The sequence below is a fragment of the Nothoprocta perdicaria genome, unplaced genomic scaffold, assembly GCF_003342845.1.
Source record: "Nothoprocta perdicaria isolate Ctin4 unplaced genomic scaffold, notPer1 scaffold_342, whole genome shotgun sequence".
Taxonomy (NCBI): Eukaryota; Metazoa; Chordata; class Aves; order Tinamiformes; family Tinamidae; genus Nothoprocta; species Nothoprocta perdicaria.
Genome location: NW_020455580.1, coordinates 482182 through 499994, shown reverse-complemented (window position 1 = coordinate 499994; position 17813 = coordinate 482182). Strand labels below are relative to the sequence as shown.

The following is a 17813-nucleotide window of genomic DNA, read 5'->3' as shown; positions in this document are numbered from 1 at the left end:
ACTAACTCCACTAGTCTTTGGCTATGGGAATACGCGAAGCAGATAACCAATATACATCCTCCAGATATTTATCTCTAGAATTGCTTTAAAAGTAGGGAAACACCCGAAAACAAGTATTGTATGCAGTATAGGGAAAGAGATACAGCAGTGCCAGACTCCCAAGTCATCATTACAAAGCCAGTTTAAAGCTCTCCCCAGAAGCATCCTGTCTGCCTCTAGCGTGGTCAAGGACTCCATGCCTCCTTAACAACACTGGATGGGCTTCTACAATAAGCAGTAAACGCAAATGTGAGCATCACAGAGCCCTGGAACAGGTTGCCAAGAGAGGTTGTGGAGTCTCCTCTGGAGGTCTTCAAATTCTGCTTGGATGCAGCCTGTGCCACGTGTTTAAGATACAGAGTTTGAGGGTAGACTGAAGTTGTGCTTCTCGATTTTGTCCATCACTAACAAACTGTGACCCAGCTTTTCAGCAGCCTTAACATTTTACTGTTCCTTGGAAAAGCTGGCTGCCACAAAACACTTCTTTCCAGGCTGGTCTACACAAACAACATCCACACACTGACAAAAAAAGCCTACAAGAAGGTTCCCTTGGATTTACACTAAGCTGGTCCCTTTTAAATTGCATGTTCCTGTAGTTATTACATAAGATTAATACACTTTTTAAATGTTCACTCTGAACATTCAGGGAAGAGGAAACTGTCATTGACATTCCTCTCATTGAAATTATATATCTATATTGCACATACAAAYGCTGCAGCAAAAGCAGCTGAGGGCAATTTTGACTTCTCATGAGGATACAGCTCACCGAGACCACCTGGGTGCCGAGGCAGTTGAACAAAGGAGCTCTATTAGCTACTGCTCAGGTTAGCAGTGGGAGATTCAGAGTCAACCACATTAGCTGGCAAGATGACCTGGCTGATTTACTGAACAGTCCGTGGCACGCAACGCTACTGCTGTTTGCAACTGAGTCACGCACACTGCGGGTCTGGACACCTTCGCTCTTCGCTTGGTGAGTCCACGATGATTCGAAGCAACCAGATTTGCTTATGGGAAGCTAAAGGCCGTCTGTTTCGACGGTTGAAGTCAAAGCAAGATCATCAATACGTTAAGGGGGGCCTGGCACTAACCTCCCTGAGAAGGGACCCAGCTATTCAAAGTCGGAGCATATTCAGCCCCAATCTGTTCTTGCAGCCAGCCAGTTCAACCCCAGTTCTCAACGAGATGCCTACGGAGCACACTGCGCCTCCGTGGCCGTGGGACTCCACCAACATTTATTTTGCTAAGCTTCCAACGGCTCTCATTGTCCACCCGAGCTTCTGGCCTCCTTCCAGGYGTCTTAGCAAAGCTGTAGCTCAGGAGCTCCTAATGGAAATAAACAGATTTGCAGAGCTGGGTTGGCATGCCAGTGGGACCACATACATTTAGAGACAAAAGTCGCGTCCTTTKTAAGGCCTCCAAGCTGTCTCTTGATAAATATTGCCAAAGGGGGACAGATGACAGTCATTCCCCTACAGAAGGAGCGGGAGAGAGAGGCTGAAGGTTTTGTGTTAAAGAAAGCCTAGGATCAAGTCACAGACGCAGGTAACTTGTGCCAGCACAGGCCTGCAGCACCAACAAATGATGGTTTGAGCAGTGTGGAAGATGTGAGAGTGCATCCTCTGCAAGTGGAAGCTGGATCCACGCATGGAAAAGGAAACAAAAGACAAGAAATCAGAAAAAAACTGCAAAAGAAAAAAAAAAAGAAAAAAAAAAGGAAGCTTGTCAAGAAAACAAGGTCAATATATTAGCAAGGCACAGAAGGAGCGGAGGGAAGATCTTTGCTTCGAGATGCTGCTTCACGCAGTGCCTTGTCAAGGCTGTGGAAATCACAGGGTACACGCTAACAGTCTATATAGGTTTAAAAATYACCATAAATTCATGGAAGAAAAATCCAGACACAGACGCAAGCTCAAGTCGTATGATATAGAACTGGAGAACTCACCAAGAGGAGAAAAATAATCACCATGAGCTTATTCTAATATATTCTTCCTTCATGTTTGCTAAGGACATGAGGTGACCACATGGGAGGACTTTTGGACACACTTACGACTTCTCAAGCAGCAAGGAAAACACGACATTTTGATAATTACCAAACTCCTAYGCTTCTTACACAAATTCCTGTATTTTAAGGCTTCAAATCGTCTTTCTGTAGTCTGCCATGTTATGCACAAATAGCCCAAACAGCCCATTCAAGGTTTTCATGTTTTAAGAACACATTTCTGTAGGTAGTGCACATGTCATTCAACCCTCACCAACATCGTAGCCAGTTCATTAAAGAGTTCCTAGGTCCACATAACATCCAATGCCATCAAGATGTTACTCTGACCAAGTCTCTTCCAAAGGCTGGTATGGGACTTCAAGAACTTGCCCAAATCAATAAAGTTCAGGCTGAAATTACGTAACAAACACGACAGCATCATTTGCTAAAATAAAATCACATACTTTTTAGAAACTTATGGTAGGTTTACTTACCCGCACTTCCAAGTTGCTTATAAAATCGGTACTCTAAATGAAGCTGTGGTGCACGTGATTTTATTGGTTCCTAAAGCAGGGGAAAAAAAAAAAGTTGGTTATATTCTGACTGAAAAACAACAACAACAAAAAACAGCAACAAAAGAACATAAACAATACTTGAGTTTTATGACTACTCAGCATTTGAAGTTGCAAGATGATCTAGTCTGGGTGAAGAGTCCAGCAACAGAATGGACTGTTAAAAATTATTCAAATAAGCAGAGGACAAAAGACGAACAAAAACTKGCTTTATGTGCTACGGAGGGGCTTTTCTGGCATTTGCCAGGGGATTCCTGGCATATCCTGGCAAAATTCCTGGTTCTTCAAAGATTCCCAGTCTTTGAAGAACGACCCTGAACACCCAGAACATTCACATGAGGAAAGCCAAGGATGTAGAACATTAAGACACATGTCCAGCACTTCTGGCTTGTTGACCTGGAGTACTTTTGATGGTCACTAGTCTGCATTTTAGAAAGATATTGAGTCAGACATCCCTGTTTTCAGTTATGTCRTGGTTGTAAAAAGCCCTATCTGTTAAGGTTCCCCTTTCAGTATCAGCTGTCAGTCAAACACCACAAACCAAAAGGACTATTTTCATAAATGGAATTAAAAAAATAGGGATGGGCTACTTCTCTCGAGCCCCCACGACATTTCCCGATTGTCGCTCATCAGCTCTTCACGCACAAAACTTCACGCCTGCAGTCTATAAAAGCATTAACACGCACCATTACAAAGCTTCTGGAAGCACACAGTTAACAAGGAAAGCATTAASAGACCCGAGTAATTAGGTTTTCAGCAACACCGGGCACTTGGTAAGACAGCACTGCTGACTCAGCTCTTGCCTACACATCTTTTAATGGAAATTAATACTGGCCTCGCTTTTTGTCCGTGCATGTTACCTACGTTTCTTGCATTTCAGAGGAGAAAGGCCCCATGCTCAAAACTTCACCAAAAGATTGCTATCGTGGCAACAAAATYAACATATTCATTGTCTGAATTTCAGAAACGTGCTAAAACTCCTCCTRTTTGGAAGCTAAACCACTGCCTAACAGAAGTTTGCTCCTCAGAGGAGCCACCAAAGATTAGCAAAAATCTCTTGGATGTCCTGCATCTGCACCAGTAAGTGACAAGAAGAGCATCTCAAGAAGGCGCAACGTGGCCAAGAGTTTGAACTGCCATCTCCAGTATGCTGGAATAACAGTTTTGTCCACACTAAGACTGATCCATCCATCTTGCTTCACCCACAGTCTACATGGCAAGACTTACGTGGAATTCAGGCCAACTCAAGGCCTCAAGATGTCCTTTTAAGTCAGAATAAAGATACCGTACAAGAAACCAGGCAATTTCAACTTGCAGCCAAGCTGCACCTCTGTTTTCCATCACAAAAGACTCAACCAACCCAAAAACACCACGTTGGTTGCTTCTGGGCTTTCTGATATTAAACGTTTGGAAGTTAAAAGTTGTTGYTTAGAAAACAAGTGTCAAAAAGCACTCAAGTTATATTGAGGGCAAATATAAAGCAACACTATCCAGTCTGTTATCCAGATTAATGCAGATGCCTTTGATTAAGAAGTCTTCGGACACCTCCAAAGCCAAGGGATCTAGAGCAACAGAAACTCGSGCCATTCGGTGACTTCAGGCTGGTAGGAGGATTAGTGTACGGGACMCAAAGTTGCTTTGTGGCAAAGTAGGGGACAGTAAGCCATGCCCAAACAGGTCATCTCCTGCCCCAGGAGGCATTGGAGAAATGAGCTGGAGCTCTGGACACGTGCCAGAGTTGTGGCAGCATCCGGGAAGATGATACCAGAACAGATGGCTGTAAGCAAAGGGTTTAAGGATGCTGGCAGATGTTGCCTTTGTATCGAAAAAAAAATAACTGAATTACTGCCTAATGGACAAAACAGCCAGGCACTGTGATTACCACCCTTTGGAGGTACATGGTCATGCAGCTCCTGTGCTCAGATTACACCTTCATTTTGTGCAAAGAAAACAACCCTTACCCCGTGCAACGTAGCATTAGAAACCCTCAGAAGATTAAGCTAGTAWATATGGCCACTGCGCTCCAGAAGACAAAATTCTTCATGAAGCAGATGCCTCTCAACCAAATAATCTTCAGCTGGAAGAAAGGAGCTATGAGCTCCTCAAGGTAGAAGCCAGACAGTATTTTGCACCACGAGAGCAAGATCCAAGAGAGCTGCAGCAATTGCTTGTCCTCAAAGACAAACCAAGACAAATGTGCAGCAAATTTTACAGGTTTCTTGAGCAGCTCCTCGGCATCTATCACAAAAGTCTTAATTTTCTCATTTAGCTATATGTTCTTTGATCAAGCCTCAGGATGGCCTATARGAAAGAAGCACTCGTCAAATTAGTTCATTAATTGCATCCTCCTCCTATCCAGAGCTGAAGGGCTGCCACAAAGAACTAAGTTTCAGCTCTCSAAGGAAATACTTCCCCCTCTCACATTTGCTGCACAGTTTTGATGAGGAGTAATTTCCCGCACAATGTATCAACGTGGAGAAGTGAGGAACCCTTGGTGTTTGGCAGCACGTCGTTCCTTAAGAGGAGGAAAAACACAGTGCAGTATTTGCAAGTGAGAAGGCAGAGAATATGGTCTCCTAGGGGACATGATCTAAGATTGGGAGACAAAAATCTTTGCTAGAACCCGCTTGCTCTCCTCCGCACATATCCTGCGCTACAGCAACTGCAAGTGGACACGTTGCACGGACGGCCAACAAATGAGGGATGAGAAATGCTGAAGTACCAAACGCAGTAGCGCCAATAAAACTGGAGTGTGATGGAGTGTCGCTGCTTTCGCACACGGCCACTCAGATAACGTTTTGCAAAACATCATGAAGAAAAGACYGGGTAACATTGAACACCTAGTAGTATGAAAACACCATTATTTTGTTGTCAAAGCTGCCTCAGGAACAAGCTACTTGASAAGCATCACTCCTCCTTCCCTATACACATTCCAACATGGATATATAGAATCCACTGCAGGCATTTCATTTTTAGTGAAGATCTTCTGACATTTGCCAGCGGGAAGCTTCAAAAATGAAGCTCTTGCAAATGAAGTACTCCTGCAAAATACTAAYTATTCTCCTCTACGATGCATCATATTAATGAGAGCAGTAGAAGGGGGAGATCTGTGGCGCTTCAACATGAATCAGAATTAAATATGCCAAGTCCATCTTGATCTTCTCCAAACTGAAGGATTCCTGTCATTTCGCCAGACAGCATTAGATGGACAAATGGGCATTTTTGCGGTGAGTACCAAATTAGCACAACTACTTTTATTTAAACTTCTTGCTTCTGGACCTGTGATAAAAGAGCACTGGGTRTATTTTCAGTCAAACACTTCAAGTTTCAAAACCCCCAAAGACTAATGAAAGTCTTAATTAACAGGAAAGTTGAGGCATAAAAACAAACTACTGGCGCGTGGTTTTCTGAGCTAAGAATTAGAGAGCTTCTCCATCCCTTGGGCTCAGACTTCAAACACCACTGTTGACCACCATGTCTCTGTGCTCAGAAGTGGCCATCAAAAAAAAAAAAAAAAAAAAGGTTTATCTGATCAATTTGCTGCACTGTGGGAACATGAAAGTGGCCATCACATGTGTTCGGGGAGGGCTACATTGCCTGCAGAATAGATGGGATGAGAACTCAACTGCTTGCACAAATTCTGGAGTCTGCTACTGGAATCCGCTAYTGGAAGGGCTTTACATCATTCCTGCAATGATCTGTTTAGATGATGTGATTCATTGTCACCATCTCCTAACACAGGGCAAAAGAGAAAACGTCATTCTGAAGACATTGGAGTCCTCTACCCTTCCCTATCCAAACGTGCTAGATGAAGGTTGACCTTTGGCAGGTTGCATCTTGTTTTGGCTGTTGCTTCTGCAGCCTCTCAGCATTACACCAGACTAAGTTGTGCTGTTCCCCAAAAGCAACTTCTCACTGCTGAAACTCCCCCTTTTTCCTGACTTTCAACTCCGAAAACACAGAGCAGCAACACAGTGGTGTGCTCTAACCAACAGTCCACCTAGGGACCAGCTAAGTGCCTGGAAAGTGGATGGAGTCCTGAAGAGAAATACTCGATCCCATGGACTTGGAAGCTGCAGGAAACCTGCAATTGCTGCTATTCCCTGGGACCCAGCAGGTCAGCTTGGAAAAAGGGACAAGGCAAACACAAGTGTAAGACAACTAAGGACCATTTATTCCCCTCAAATGGTGGTTGTGTTGATTTTAGAACCACATCAAAAGTTAGTATCTGAGCTTCATTAAGTTATTCTAGCTGATGTGAGAGCAGCCTTAAGCCCAAAGGGAGAGAAAGCTCTTCCTGTACTTAACACTAGAAATGCTGCCAAGCCATTCAAGAGCACGTGAAACTTCTACTTACCAGTTTGATCGCTACATATTCATTGGTGTAGAGATTTTTGCCTGTGAAGAAAAAAGAAAAATCTTTTAGTTCTGCACTGAGCACTTCCAGTTTGAGAGACAGCTCGGGASAGCTTCTCGACCATCGCTGAGGGCAACGAGCTGTCTGTCTGCTCGCCATTAGACACTGACGTTTGTGCCTCTAACAAAGTGCAAGACTCAAAATAATAATAAGCTGTAGGCAAACATGATCTTCCGTTCAGCTTMAGGTACCCTTTGATACCTCACATAGCACTCGTGCTCCATACAAGCATTTGAGAAGGCTTCCCCCATAAGTAACATTTATTATCCATAACGTGCCAGAAAAGTTTGGGGAACAAGAAAGCAAGAATCTGACTTGCATTTCTTTCCAAAGCAAGAATACGACTCATATTTCTTTTCAGAAAAGTCTGGATTCTGCTGGACATGGGACAGTTTGATCCAAKATCTACAGGGGACTCCACCAGTCTAACTGCACAACGTATCAAGGGGATTCTTGCAGGTGGGCAAATGAAAATAACCTTTGCACCAACACAGACCTTTATTTCTTCCTCTGTGATCAGTGTACATCAAAGGTCTCAGTAGGTCAATCAGGCCTCAATCTAATAAGGCCAACGACTGCCAGGGGCAATGTAGGTCCAATGAACTTCACAACTGTTCCCAGCGTGTCAACAAATACACTATAGACAGAACAAAATCCATTCTTGGCACTCCAAGAATCCCCAAAACATGGAGCACAACAGTATTTGCCCTTTCTCCAAGCAAGCACCGTGGCTTGCAGCACGCAGAATTAACTCCGTTATTGCGGACTGAGGATTTGCTAGGCCAGCACCAGTTCTGGCAGCACCCGGGATGGGTTTTAACAGGCAGGCSTGTAGCTGGACCTTCTCACCATCTCCATGCTCCAGTAGCAGTAAACTGCGTCTGAGGGACACCAAGCCAGAACTACCATGCTTGGGGTCAATAGCTCCAGGTGAATTTTGACTCCCCGAATTTGGCTGGTGTTTGAGCCAAGCCTTTGGCCTCCTTAGCGATCTCTGGCAGAGACCCACAGTCTCACCTGTCAAGAAGCATCTCACTTTGCACGTTCTGAAACTGCCRATTATCGTTATCAATCAACATGCTCTTGTTCCTCTACTAGGAAAGTCAAGCAATCGCCTTCACCTTCTCCACACTGCTTGTATTGACAAATGCTCCTGGAAGGAAGATCCCTTGGGAAGGATATCTAGACAGCCCTCGTATGGCAGCTGTCTTGTACCCCTGACATCTCTGCTGTCTTCTTCTGACCTCCTTGAGTCCTACCGTACCAGGGAGAGCTCCTTGTGCATTTACACACACGCCTACTGTTCCCAGCACTGCTAACTCGCGTTACTTTACAGGGCAAGGAAGTCATGTTCTCATGGGACAACTCAGCAGAGCTCCAAAATTCACCAGCAACTAATCCGAGAAGTTCAGCAGTGCTGGTTGGTACCATCGGTTTTGCYGGGGTCTGTTAGGCAGCTGTTCGGATTCTTGCAGTAGGCACCGGGGCTCAGGAGGCTACATTAGCTACTGAGGAAGTCCACCACAAAGAGCAGCATACTTCTAAGCAGCTAGAGATGTGGGAAACTTAGCATATCTAGGAGGCATCATCAAACACCATGCCCAGCACTCCCTCATGTACACGTATTCTTTGCACAGAGCAACAACACTGGAAAACGCAATAAATCTAAAGATGACTGTTGATGCTTTCTCATGCTCTTAAAATCCAAAATACTTACCAGGAGAATTTCTTATCCTTCTCTCTCCTCCCTACCCCTTGGTATCATTATTGGCTTCTTTTGAGAGAGTTTCTCCTAGCTGATTTTGATACTTTTCTGCTAATTCAGGTTAGTTTGGGCCTGCAGTCTGCAAATAGGACATTCCTGATATAGGTCCCACATTGAGCAGATGGCTTTAACGTTCACCAGGAGGTCCCATAGTTTACCAGAAGATGGGCACCTCGACTTGTAACAGCAACTAGCAATGCTGTTTATACTTGGCACAGGTCAGACACTTTATGGTGAGGTTAACTAGCCTAAGAAGAAACGTTTTATGCAAAACGTCACGTTTCACAGCACTAACCCTTGTAGCAGTTGTTTTTAGTAAAGGGAATCTACTGCTTCTTAGCTCTTTCACGACAGAAAAACTAGGTTTTGCCGTCACACCAGGAAGACGTAGATGTTGGAAGATGGCTTCTAAGCAGAGATTGGGAGAGTGTGAAGGCCAAACCTGCAGGAAGGCAGATGGCAAGGAGCCAGGGAAGGACTGCAGTCCAATACCATCCGAGGACAGCGGGAGGGAGAACATGCAAGGACATTAAGAGAAGGCAGCCTGAATATGCTCAGTTCATCTGCTCCGTGTTAGTCGTATCAGCAGCTTCAGCCAGAGCTTGCCCATCAACACTTACCCCTCCTTCAAACGGGGAATATATCAAGATGCTCAGCTGGAAGACCCACCCAAGAGAAGCTCCTGCCCATCTAAAGCGGAAAGTTAGATGCTCTAAACAGGAAAAGGTCTGAAGCAACATGGGAATAATGTCCCCCTCCGTCTCCCATGGACTAACACATCATGCCCAGCACCACAACCTAGGACCAACACCACATCAAGGTAGTTTTGTCACTTGAAGTGAAGGGCTATAATGACAATCAAGAAGTGATGACCCACAGACCTCACATTACCACTCGTGCTCTCCCATCTAAATGGGATAATGGTACTGGGAAAATACTGTACAGTTTTGGCCATTATCCACCCAGTTATGGCCCATTTGGGAAGGCCAAGAATAAGCAGAGGCCAGATTTGATAATGAAATTCCTCATTTCATAAAAAAAGGCATCAGCAAAACACTGGTATAAATCCCCAGAGAAGTCAATGGACTCAATAATTCGCCTTCCAATCCACCTGCTTCCGTGCAAGGAAATGGGGAGGACAGTCTGAACATCCAAATGGGTCCAGTTTTTGAACATCAGACCCTTCTTACTGCTCCAAGGGAAGACGCTTGCTTGGCCAGTTATCTTTTGCAGAGAGATCAAAGCAAAGGCCCTTGACACCTCACTACGGCCTCACTCCAGACCAAGCTCATGATCGACCCTTCAGTTTTGCTATCATATTGTTGCCCAAGGTGTAACGGTTCTTCCCTGCTCCTTACCGGGCAGAACAGAGAGGAGAAGGTGAGTGGTAAGGCAGCCTGGCTTGCAGGACAACATTAAGCTGCGTGGTAAAAATCAGCTGCGAATGCAAGTTGCCCCTTATYTTGGGAAGACAAGAGCTTTGCTGCAACTTGGAGGATTTGAGTGTGCTAGCAAGCCTTTCAARTTCAAGCAAGGCTTCAGATGGAGCCTGAACGCCTCGGTTTTTGGGTAGTTCCACTGACAATTACAACCTCTATATTGTGAACGAGAAGCGAGGCATTAAGCCACCAGCGTTCACGTGGGAAACGGAGCCGAGTGGATTTCTCAAGCCCCGGCAGGGCGATGCACGAGGCGCTGGCTGCCCGGCCGAGCTGCAGGCGGGGAGAGCAGCCCAGCACCACGAACCTCCTGAGCGCGGCACTTCCAAAGTCTTAACTGAAGAGCCCCAAGTGCAGCCCTTCTCTCACGACCCCCACGAATTAAACGCTCATCCTTCAACCTGGTCTGTCTCAGCATCACACGGACGATGTGTTTCGATGATGGACCAAGGCTGCCAAGCGGAGCTGGTCCAGTTCTGGTTTACAGGGAACAATGGTTATTTTCACATTAACTTGGGGATGGAGATCCAGGACATCACACAGGCAGAAGCTGCACTATAAAACACCCTACAGACCAAGCAGAGCTTATTCCAGGCAGTGCTGCACCTGCAGAGAGACCATGTCCCAGAGGCATCAGCCTAAACAGGAGTTCACAGGAATTCACAGGAATTTTGTACCATGCTTGTCCTCCTTTCCAGGCACCTATCTTTCCAAACAGCACTTACAGTCCTACATATGATGTGCCACCATCYGCACTGTTTGGGGACACTGGGAAAATAGCATTTGAAGGGGCGTATTTATCCCTAATTTTTTCATGGTTTGGGATTTTGGATGAATAGAGCTGTAAAAGTGGGCATTAAACCTGTCCAAGGTTGTTCTGATTTCAGAGGTTTTGTAGGGGGCACACAAGAAAAAAATCATTCTGGGAGTCCGTGAGTCAATATAAGAGGTAGTTCATGGTGCTCAATTAGCCATGGCCAATACAGAGCACCTGTTTAYCCTAATTAACAAAAAATCATTAACATCTATTTTCATACTAACTTGGGGTGGAGACKCAGGGCATCTCCAAGGAGATTAAAATTAAAATTGTGAGTATCCTCTGCTTCACAGGAGATATAATTGGGCATCTCTCCGGGAAGCTGCACCATGATCTCGAGGCCTCCTCAGAGCGTGGTTGCACACAAGGCTGCCATCCCACACAACTGCACAGAGGTCCCTCCACCTCCACGCATGGCCTCATCTCTGGCACATTTCAGGCTCCTTCAGGATCCAATTGGCTTTAAAAGTGACTTTTTTTTYCCAAGAAGTGGTCAGAGTTTTCTACCCTCCTGACAAGGCAAACCAGACCTCCTGCTTTTTGCTGGCACCAAGAGCCTAGGGAGATTCAGCTACTTAGGAGAAAAAAAAAATCCATTTTTTACACAGCAGCTACYCCGCAGCCTTCAGACCAGCCACTGATTTTTGCTTTCATCCCTTTCCCACTTGGTTCATCTTCCTAGCCCAAATCCTACCGTACTGCTCCCGTGTGACTCCAAAAGCTCCAAAACCAGTATCCTTGGGGCTATTTATTTGTAGCAAGGGAGACCAGCCCTAAGCAGCTAGCTTGACATTTGCAAGAAACAGCTTCATGATGTGACATTATTGCCTTTCCTCCGCCCAAATGACGGGTCCCWGGGTGGTCTGGCACGTGCTCACACGAGAACGTGAAACACGCCACCTGAAAGGGGCAATCCTTGGGAGAACTGCAAAAATACATTTTGCCCTTGTTCAYCGGTCTGCAGCCCGTGCGTGACTTTGCTCTTCCTGTGTTTACTCAAAGCGCTCGCTGGTGCCTTACATCTGTGAAAACACATGAAAAAAAAAGGCCAAAAAGAGCAWAGGGGGGCATGCCATGCAGGACAAGACTGCTTTCACACTCGCCTGCTCGTGTTTTGGACACGCTGCTTCTCCTTCCCCGCAGCACGATTCAGCAATAATTAGCATCACATCTGAGCAAAGGGGAGGTGCTGAAGCTGCAACGTCCAGCAAACGGTTAAGAGCTTGAAGCAATGCTCCAACTTCAGGGCCTTGTGCTGAATTCCCACTCTCAGTGGGAATTTTGGGCCCTTTGTCCAAGCACGGCGAGTCGCGGCGCACTCAGTTAACTGCCCTTAGCAAAACATTGACCTGGGTAACGTACCTGGAATTAGGCGCCCCTATTAACAGCGGAGTCTTTTTCCACAGCTAAAACTGAACTGCTTGATTAAGCAGTTGCAGACCCRAACCCTCCTGTTTACAATCTGTGCTTTGAAATAATGTTTTATTTARAAATCTGATATTCAAGCCTGCAAACTCTGAAACTTGGAGAAAGGTGGAAAAGCAGGACCTCGGGAACAAGATCCGAACTTGGACACCAGCTGAGCTTTAAAAGCAAGAGCTATTTACCTGGAGGGATCCAACACAAATGCAAAGCAATTCAACAGCCTTAGCCACAGAGCTGCAGCTGTGCAACATTTGCAAATTTGCAATTTTTGCAAACATTTGCAAATTTTGCAAATGCAACATTTGCATTTGGAGGCTGTTCCCCTTTAAGGCATGATTCTTTGGGGTGTTTAATTGGAAAATGCAACAGAGCTAGTATGTTATGTTACTGTGAAGATCCAGACCACCTTATCTTCAATAAGGCGCCAATCATGTCCACGTGCTTTGGCTCATTTTCGGGAAATTGAGGATTTTGGTCCCTCGTCTCACTTTCTCCCTCTTTGGAGCAYGAGCTGCACTCCTGCAATTCTCTAATCCCACCTTGAAATCAGTATGGCTGATTTACTGAGAAAAAAAAAATATAAGCAGTCTGGTTACTCTTATTATGTAGAGGTGGCCTGTCCTATAGAGACATTAACCAAACCTTTGGACAAAATGTAGTCATGTATAAATATTTTGGGTAAGAAACTACCTGTTGGTAGCTGTGACTCCTTCTTGGTAGGTTTCCTGGAGCAATTTCCCAGACAGCTTAACTGTTAACTTTTCTTAAACTCAGTTCTAAGTAGGCGAAAGTTTTCTGCATCAGCCCACCTGCCTATGGCCCTCTCAGGTTGGGTGGCTCCACAATCCACCTTGTGCAGTAGAAAGAACAGAAACACAGCCGTTTTCCAACAGGCCTGAGGGGCACTATCAGGAACTGCTCCTTCTGATGGAAAGAAAGGCCCCAGGCCACATATTGAGAGCACAGAAGCATATAATCGAAACCACTGTCTGCTTTCCCCTCCTCATTAAGCAGAAACAACCCAACGCGCCATGAACACATCCTTTGTTTAGGGTGGCTTAAGAGCGCGGCGCAACGCAGCCCGCAAAGCCATCTGCTGGGGCGCCCAGCTGCAAGACGTGCTGGTAGAGGACCAACGGACCAAGAGGACAAATAAAAAAGCAAGGGCTGGCGGGAGGGCTCAGCGGCTGGGAGGCAGCGGCCAGATGGGCCGGCAGCACATCCTGCTCTCAGCCAGCGAGCGAGTCGAACGCAGGGGACACGCTGGGGACACGCTGGGGACACGCTGGGGACACGCTGGGGACACGCTGGGGACTCGGTGGTGGGGCAGAAATTGGGGCACCGAGGTTAGCGCCAGACGTGGAAGGGTGAAGATGGGGCTCAGCGCTGGGAAACAGTCTAATCCATTGCTCGAACTGAGTGTCCTAACTTACGAACAAGAGATTGAGAGAAGGATTTAGCAGGCCAGACAGCTGAGAAGGTTTTTCACCTTAGGCAAGACACTCAGCACTGAGGAGAGAACAAGGCTTCATTGTTGGAGTCGGTCAGAATTTGCATCTCTGGCCTCCCCGCTCTACTCACTTGGGCTTCATGCAAATAAAAACAACATTAACAGTTACATTTTCCATGTCAGGAGCTGCAGGTAAGGCAGCTCAACGCTTGGGCAACAGGACAAAACAGAGACTTCTTAAGCCAGAGGAARTTTTTAGGAACTTATATTCCAGCACTGAAACGCCAGCCCAAACAACAGGCCATTGAAACCGTTGCTTCTTACCTAGTCTGAGCTCTCCAAAGTTCCCACACCCAATCTTCTTGCCCACTCTGAAGTTGGGTCCCACCATAAGAACACCAGAAGATGCGGATGAACTCGATGGCCGAGTGCCGTGCCCGCTCCTGCCCGGCATCCCTTTCGTCGTGCGCTGCCTTTCATCCTTTTCCCTATTCGAATGGTCCATGATCTCAGTACAAGATCTCTGCCAGCGAGCTGGCAGAGAGCACTTGAAGGATGCACTCTTCTTCTTAGAAGAGAAATATATATCCAAAAATATCTGAGTCAGGGTCCAAGAGAGTCATGGAAACGCGCGGAGTTCTTTTGGCACCATATCCAGTTTCCTAATGCATCTTCATAATGTACCAAGTGGTCAATTATGTTCTTGAGAACTCAATAAAGGCGAGTTGCTTTTGGTTTCTTACCTGGGGAAAAGAAAAACGATACGTGAAATCAAAAATCATTATTTTAAAATACCAAGAGAGAAATGTACAACGTGGCAAACTTCCAGGATCTTCCAGAGCTATTTAGGCCTCAGAGAAGTTAACAGCTAGGTATTAACTTGACAGACTTCCTAGCACTTTGCTGACAAAAAGCCTCAACATCACAAAGAGAAATAAACGACGGCCCATCCACCGCTTCCCATTAAAGTTAGCATGCACCGCATTAATCCCAATAAAACCAACTTCAATTATACCAGCATGTCAGGTGGAACCAAGGCAAGAAGAACATGCTCCACCATAGAAGCCACTGTGAAGAACAGAGTTTGCTTTCCCTCTTCACACATTCACAAATTGCTATATAAAAGCCAGACAGATATGAAGGGGCAAGTGAAAGAGAGTAAAACACTGAAACATTTAAATGACGTGCATCTACTGTACAAAAAGTCCCACCTTACCCAGCTTTGCATCTTCAAGAGTTAACACCTCTAGGTTCTAGACCAGAGAGTCAGAGGCCAAGATCTCTTCCAGCAGCCCAAATTTATAACTGGCAAACAAAAACCTGACAGATCTCCAGGAGAGACTGCAGGACACCTCCTTCCTCGCACGCCCACACTTGTCTTCATTAGATCCCTGGGGCTGGCAACTCTAGTCTACTCCAGAGAGCACACTGGTGCATCTAATGACCACTAGCCCATTCATTTTGTCAAAAGATGACAAGAAACAGATGTYTGTGGATCCATGCAGGCAGATGGCCCAGCATGGGAAAGGGTTTGCTCTGTGCCTGCGGGCCAGCCTGAGCAGACAGCTGGTGCTGCATGGACCTGCGTGGTCCTGGCTCGACCAGAGCAAGGAACTCAAAGAGGGGCACTTCGCCATGAGGTGTACACTTGCCCTGGGTCTTTGGAGTAGCCAAGGGATCCAGCTCAACTCCCCTATGGTCAGAGGTAGCTTCAAGCACTCAGATGTGAAAGCCTAAAGCCTCTGCAGCAACAGGCAACCTGCTGGGATGGCCAGGAGGTCCTCAAGGTGGGGTGGATGAGCTGCTCCTCACACTTGAGGCAACAGGCAGGAGAAGAGAGATGGTGCAGTGTGTTTTGTACAGATGCAGCACAGGGTATGAGCACAGCTGGTGTTAGCAGAGGTGGAGATACGAGTGGTCATGACACAAGCAAGGATCTGCAGCTGGAGTACACCTACCAGGAAACAGCCCCCATGTCCCAGGGGGACCATTAGGACTCACACGTGCAAACATGTTTTTCCTGACSTGGGCAGAGGAGTGCTGCAGTGACTTTAGAAACAGAGTTTGTGTCCTGCTTTCATGGGGAGGTCTACAGCTAAAATCATTAATGGTAGCATGGAAGTTAGCAAACACTTCCAAAATCAGCAGAAAAATGTTCCCTRAAACCACCTAAACTGGATTCACTGTGGAAGGACATTGTCAGCGGAGGGCTACCAGGTACACCCCGGACACAACTGTATTTATGGGGGTTCACAGAGGCTGCCTCAGTCCTCCTGCAGTACATTCAGGACTTATTTTGCCAAGGGATTTAGAAAGGGGGTTGGTTGTTTCATGTCATGGTGAAGCTGCCCTGTCTACTTCCAGCCCTCCCGAGGCCAAAAATAAACCAAAATGACTATGCATCCCCAAGCCAACAGCATGTAACAGCAGCATTAGCTCTTCTGAAATAGGAGCATACTGTCCCTGATCTCCCAGACGTGGTACATTTGTTTCTAGACATTTTTGTTTTGATTCGAGTCATCTGTTGACGAAGTAGGAATCCTTCACGACAGATCCAGAATATGCCTGTCACCGCCAGGTAAAATTCAAGTTTCTGAACAGGTTTTTCAGCACAATTCCAATGGTTTCTATCCATTTCCTCTTGCATCTCTGAACACATGCACAAAAGAGGACATGGTTTTGCTTTCCTTGAACATCCTGCCTAGATTTTTTTTTCCCAGAAATCACAGAGCCAAAAAAACCGCAAAGATTAAGCAAAGAGCTGCACAACTTGAACAGCAGCAGCTGGGAACTACTTTTCAATGCTTTAGGTTATAGATCATGGTTATATTTTACATCAGATTGCGTGTATGGAAGCATGTGAAYGGGCTCCATCTTCACTAGAAGAGCACCTGTCTTGCAGCAGGACATTAGGAAGACCTGAAACCCTACAAAAGAGGAGCTAATAACCAAGTAGAACAGCTTCATGTGATGCGACAACTCCACAGAAACCTCCCCACCTTTAACTGTGTGTGTATCAATGCCAAGAGCCTCGTTGAGGCTGCACAGCTCGTAACCCAYGAGATACTTTACTACTTGGCAGTCCTTCTTTGCACAGAGGGAAGGGAAAGCAGATGATTTCGTGCAGCACAGAGGCAGATCCCTACAGAAATACCACATAGCACTTTCACAGCACACACAATAGGTYCGAGAGACCTGTCCTGCACGGATGCTATAGGTCTGGCTACGTGGCAGCACATAGTGCTCACGTGGTACTGGGCAGCTCTGAACTGCCAAGCTACCTAGGTACAGAAGAGCTGGAGACGTTCATGTACAAGAAACTCAACAGCTACTACTACCGAGCCTTACTTGTTCCTCCAACACGAGTAATTCAAGCTTGCGTTCAGATTCCAAATCTGAATATGGATTAGCAGGAAGTATCTCTTACAGGTAAACAGGACAAACTGGTTCTTCATCACAGATCTCCCAACATGCCTTCAGCTGCAGCGTTCCATGGGACAGGGCGAGTTAGTGTCATTCCTAAAAGCGGGTTGTATGGATAGCTGCTACAAGTATTTGCTCTGTGTATGCTCTGCTTGCAGGGCGACACTAAGCAGGGACAACTTGCCCCCAGTGAGCTGCTGGCTTAGCTTGCAGCAGCAATGACGGATCCCCTGCCAAGAGGATAAAGCCACTTCAGCTGGCTCCTATCCCAGCATGTTCTGSGAGAGGACTTGGAAGGAGGAGAAGGGAAAAAAAATAGCTAAGTCATTCGTATTTCTGAAAGGAAATTGCATGTGTGAGGATGATGAAGGTGTGTGTCTAGGGCTGAGCTACTGAGCTAGATGACTGGGAAAAGATGAGCAGCKCTTGAGAGAGGAGTTGCATGAATGAAGTAACACTTTGGAAAATACACCAGAGCCTATCAAAGC

The 17813-nt window shown here is 46.1% G+C and overlaps 1 protein-coding gene across 4 annotated transcripts in view; it reads right to left on the bottom strand.

The window, feature by feature from the left end:
* The window catches only part of CSNK1G1 (casein kinase 1 gamma 1), a 75330-nt gene that overhangs the window by 40276 nt on the left and 17241 nt on the right, over positions 1-17813 (bottom strand). For all 4 annotated transcript variants that reach the window (XM_026043936.1, XM_026043937.1, XM_026043938.1 and 1 more), the window contains exons 2-4: positions 14227-14645; positions 6947-6987; positions 2512-2581 (exon numbers count right to left, since the gene is read on the bottom strand). In XM_026043936.1, coding sequence (XP_025899721.1) covers positions 2512-2581; positions 6947-6987; positions 14227-14407 — 292 coding nt within the window. In that variant the 5' untranslated portion in view covers positions 14408-14645. The remainder of the gene's footprint in view (positions 1-2511; positions 2582-6946; positions 6988-14226; positions 14646-17813) is intronic.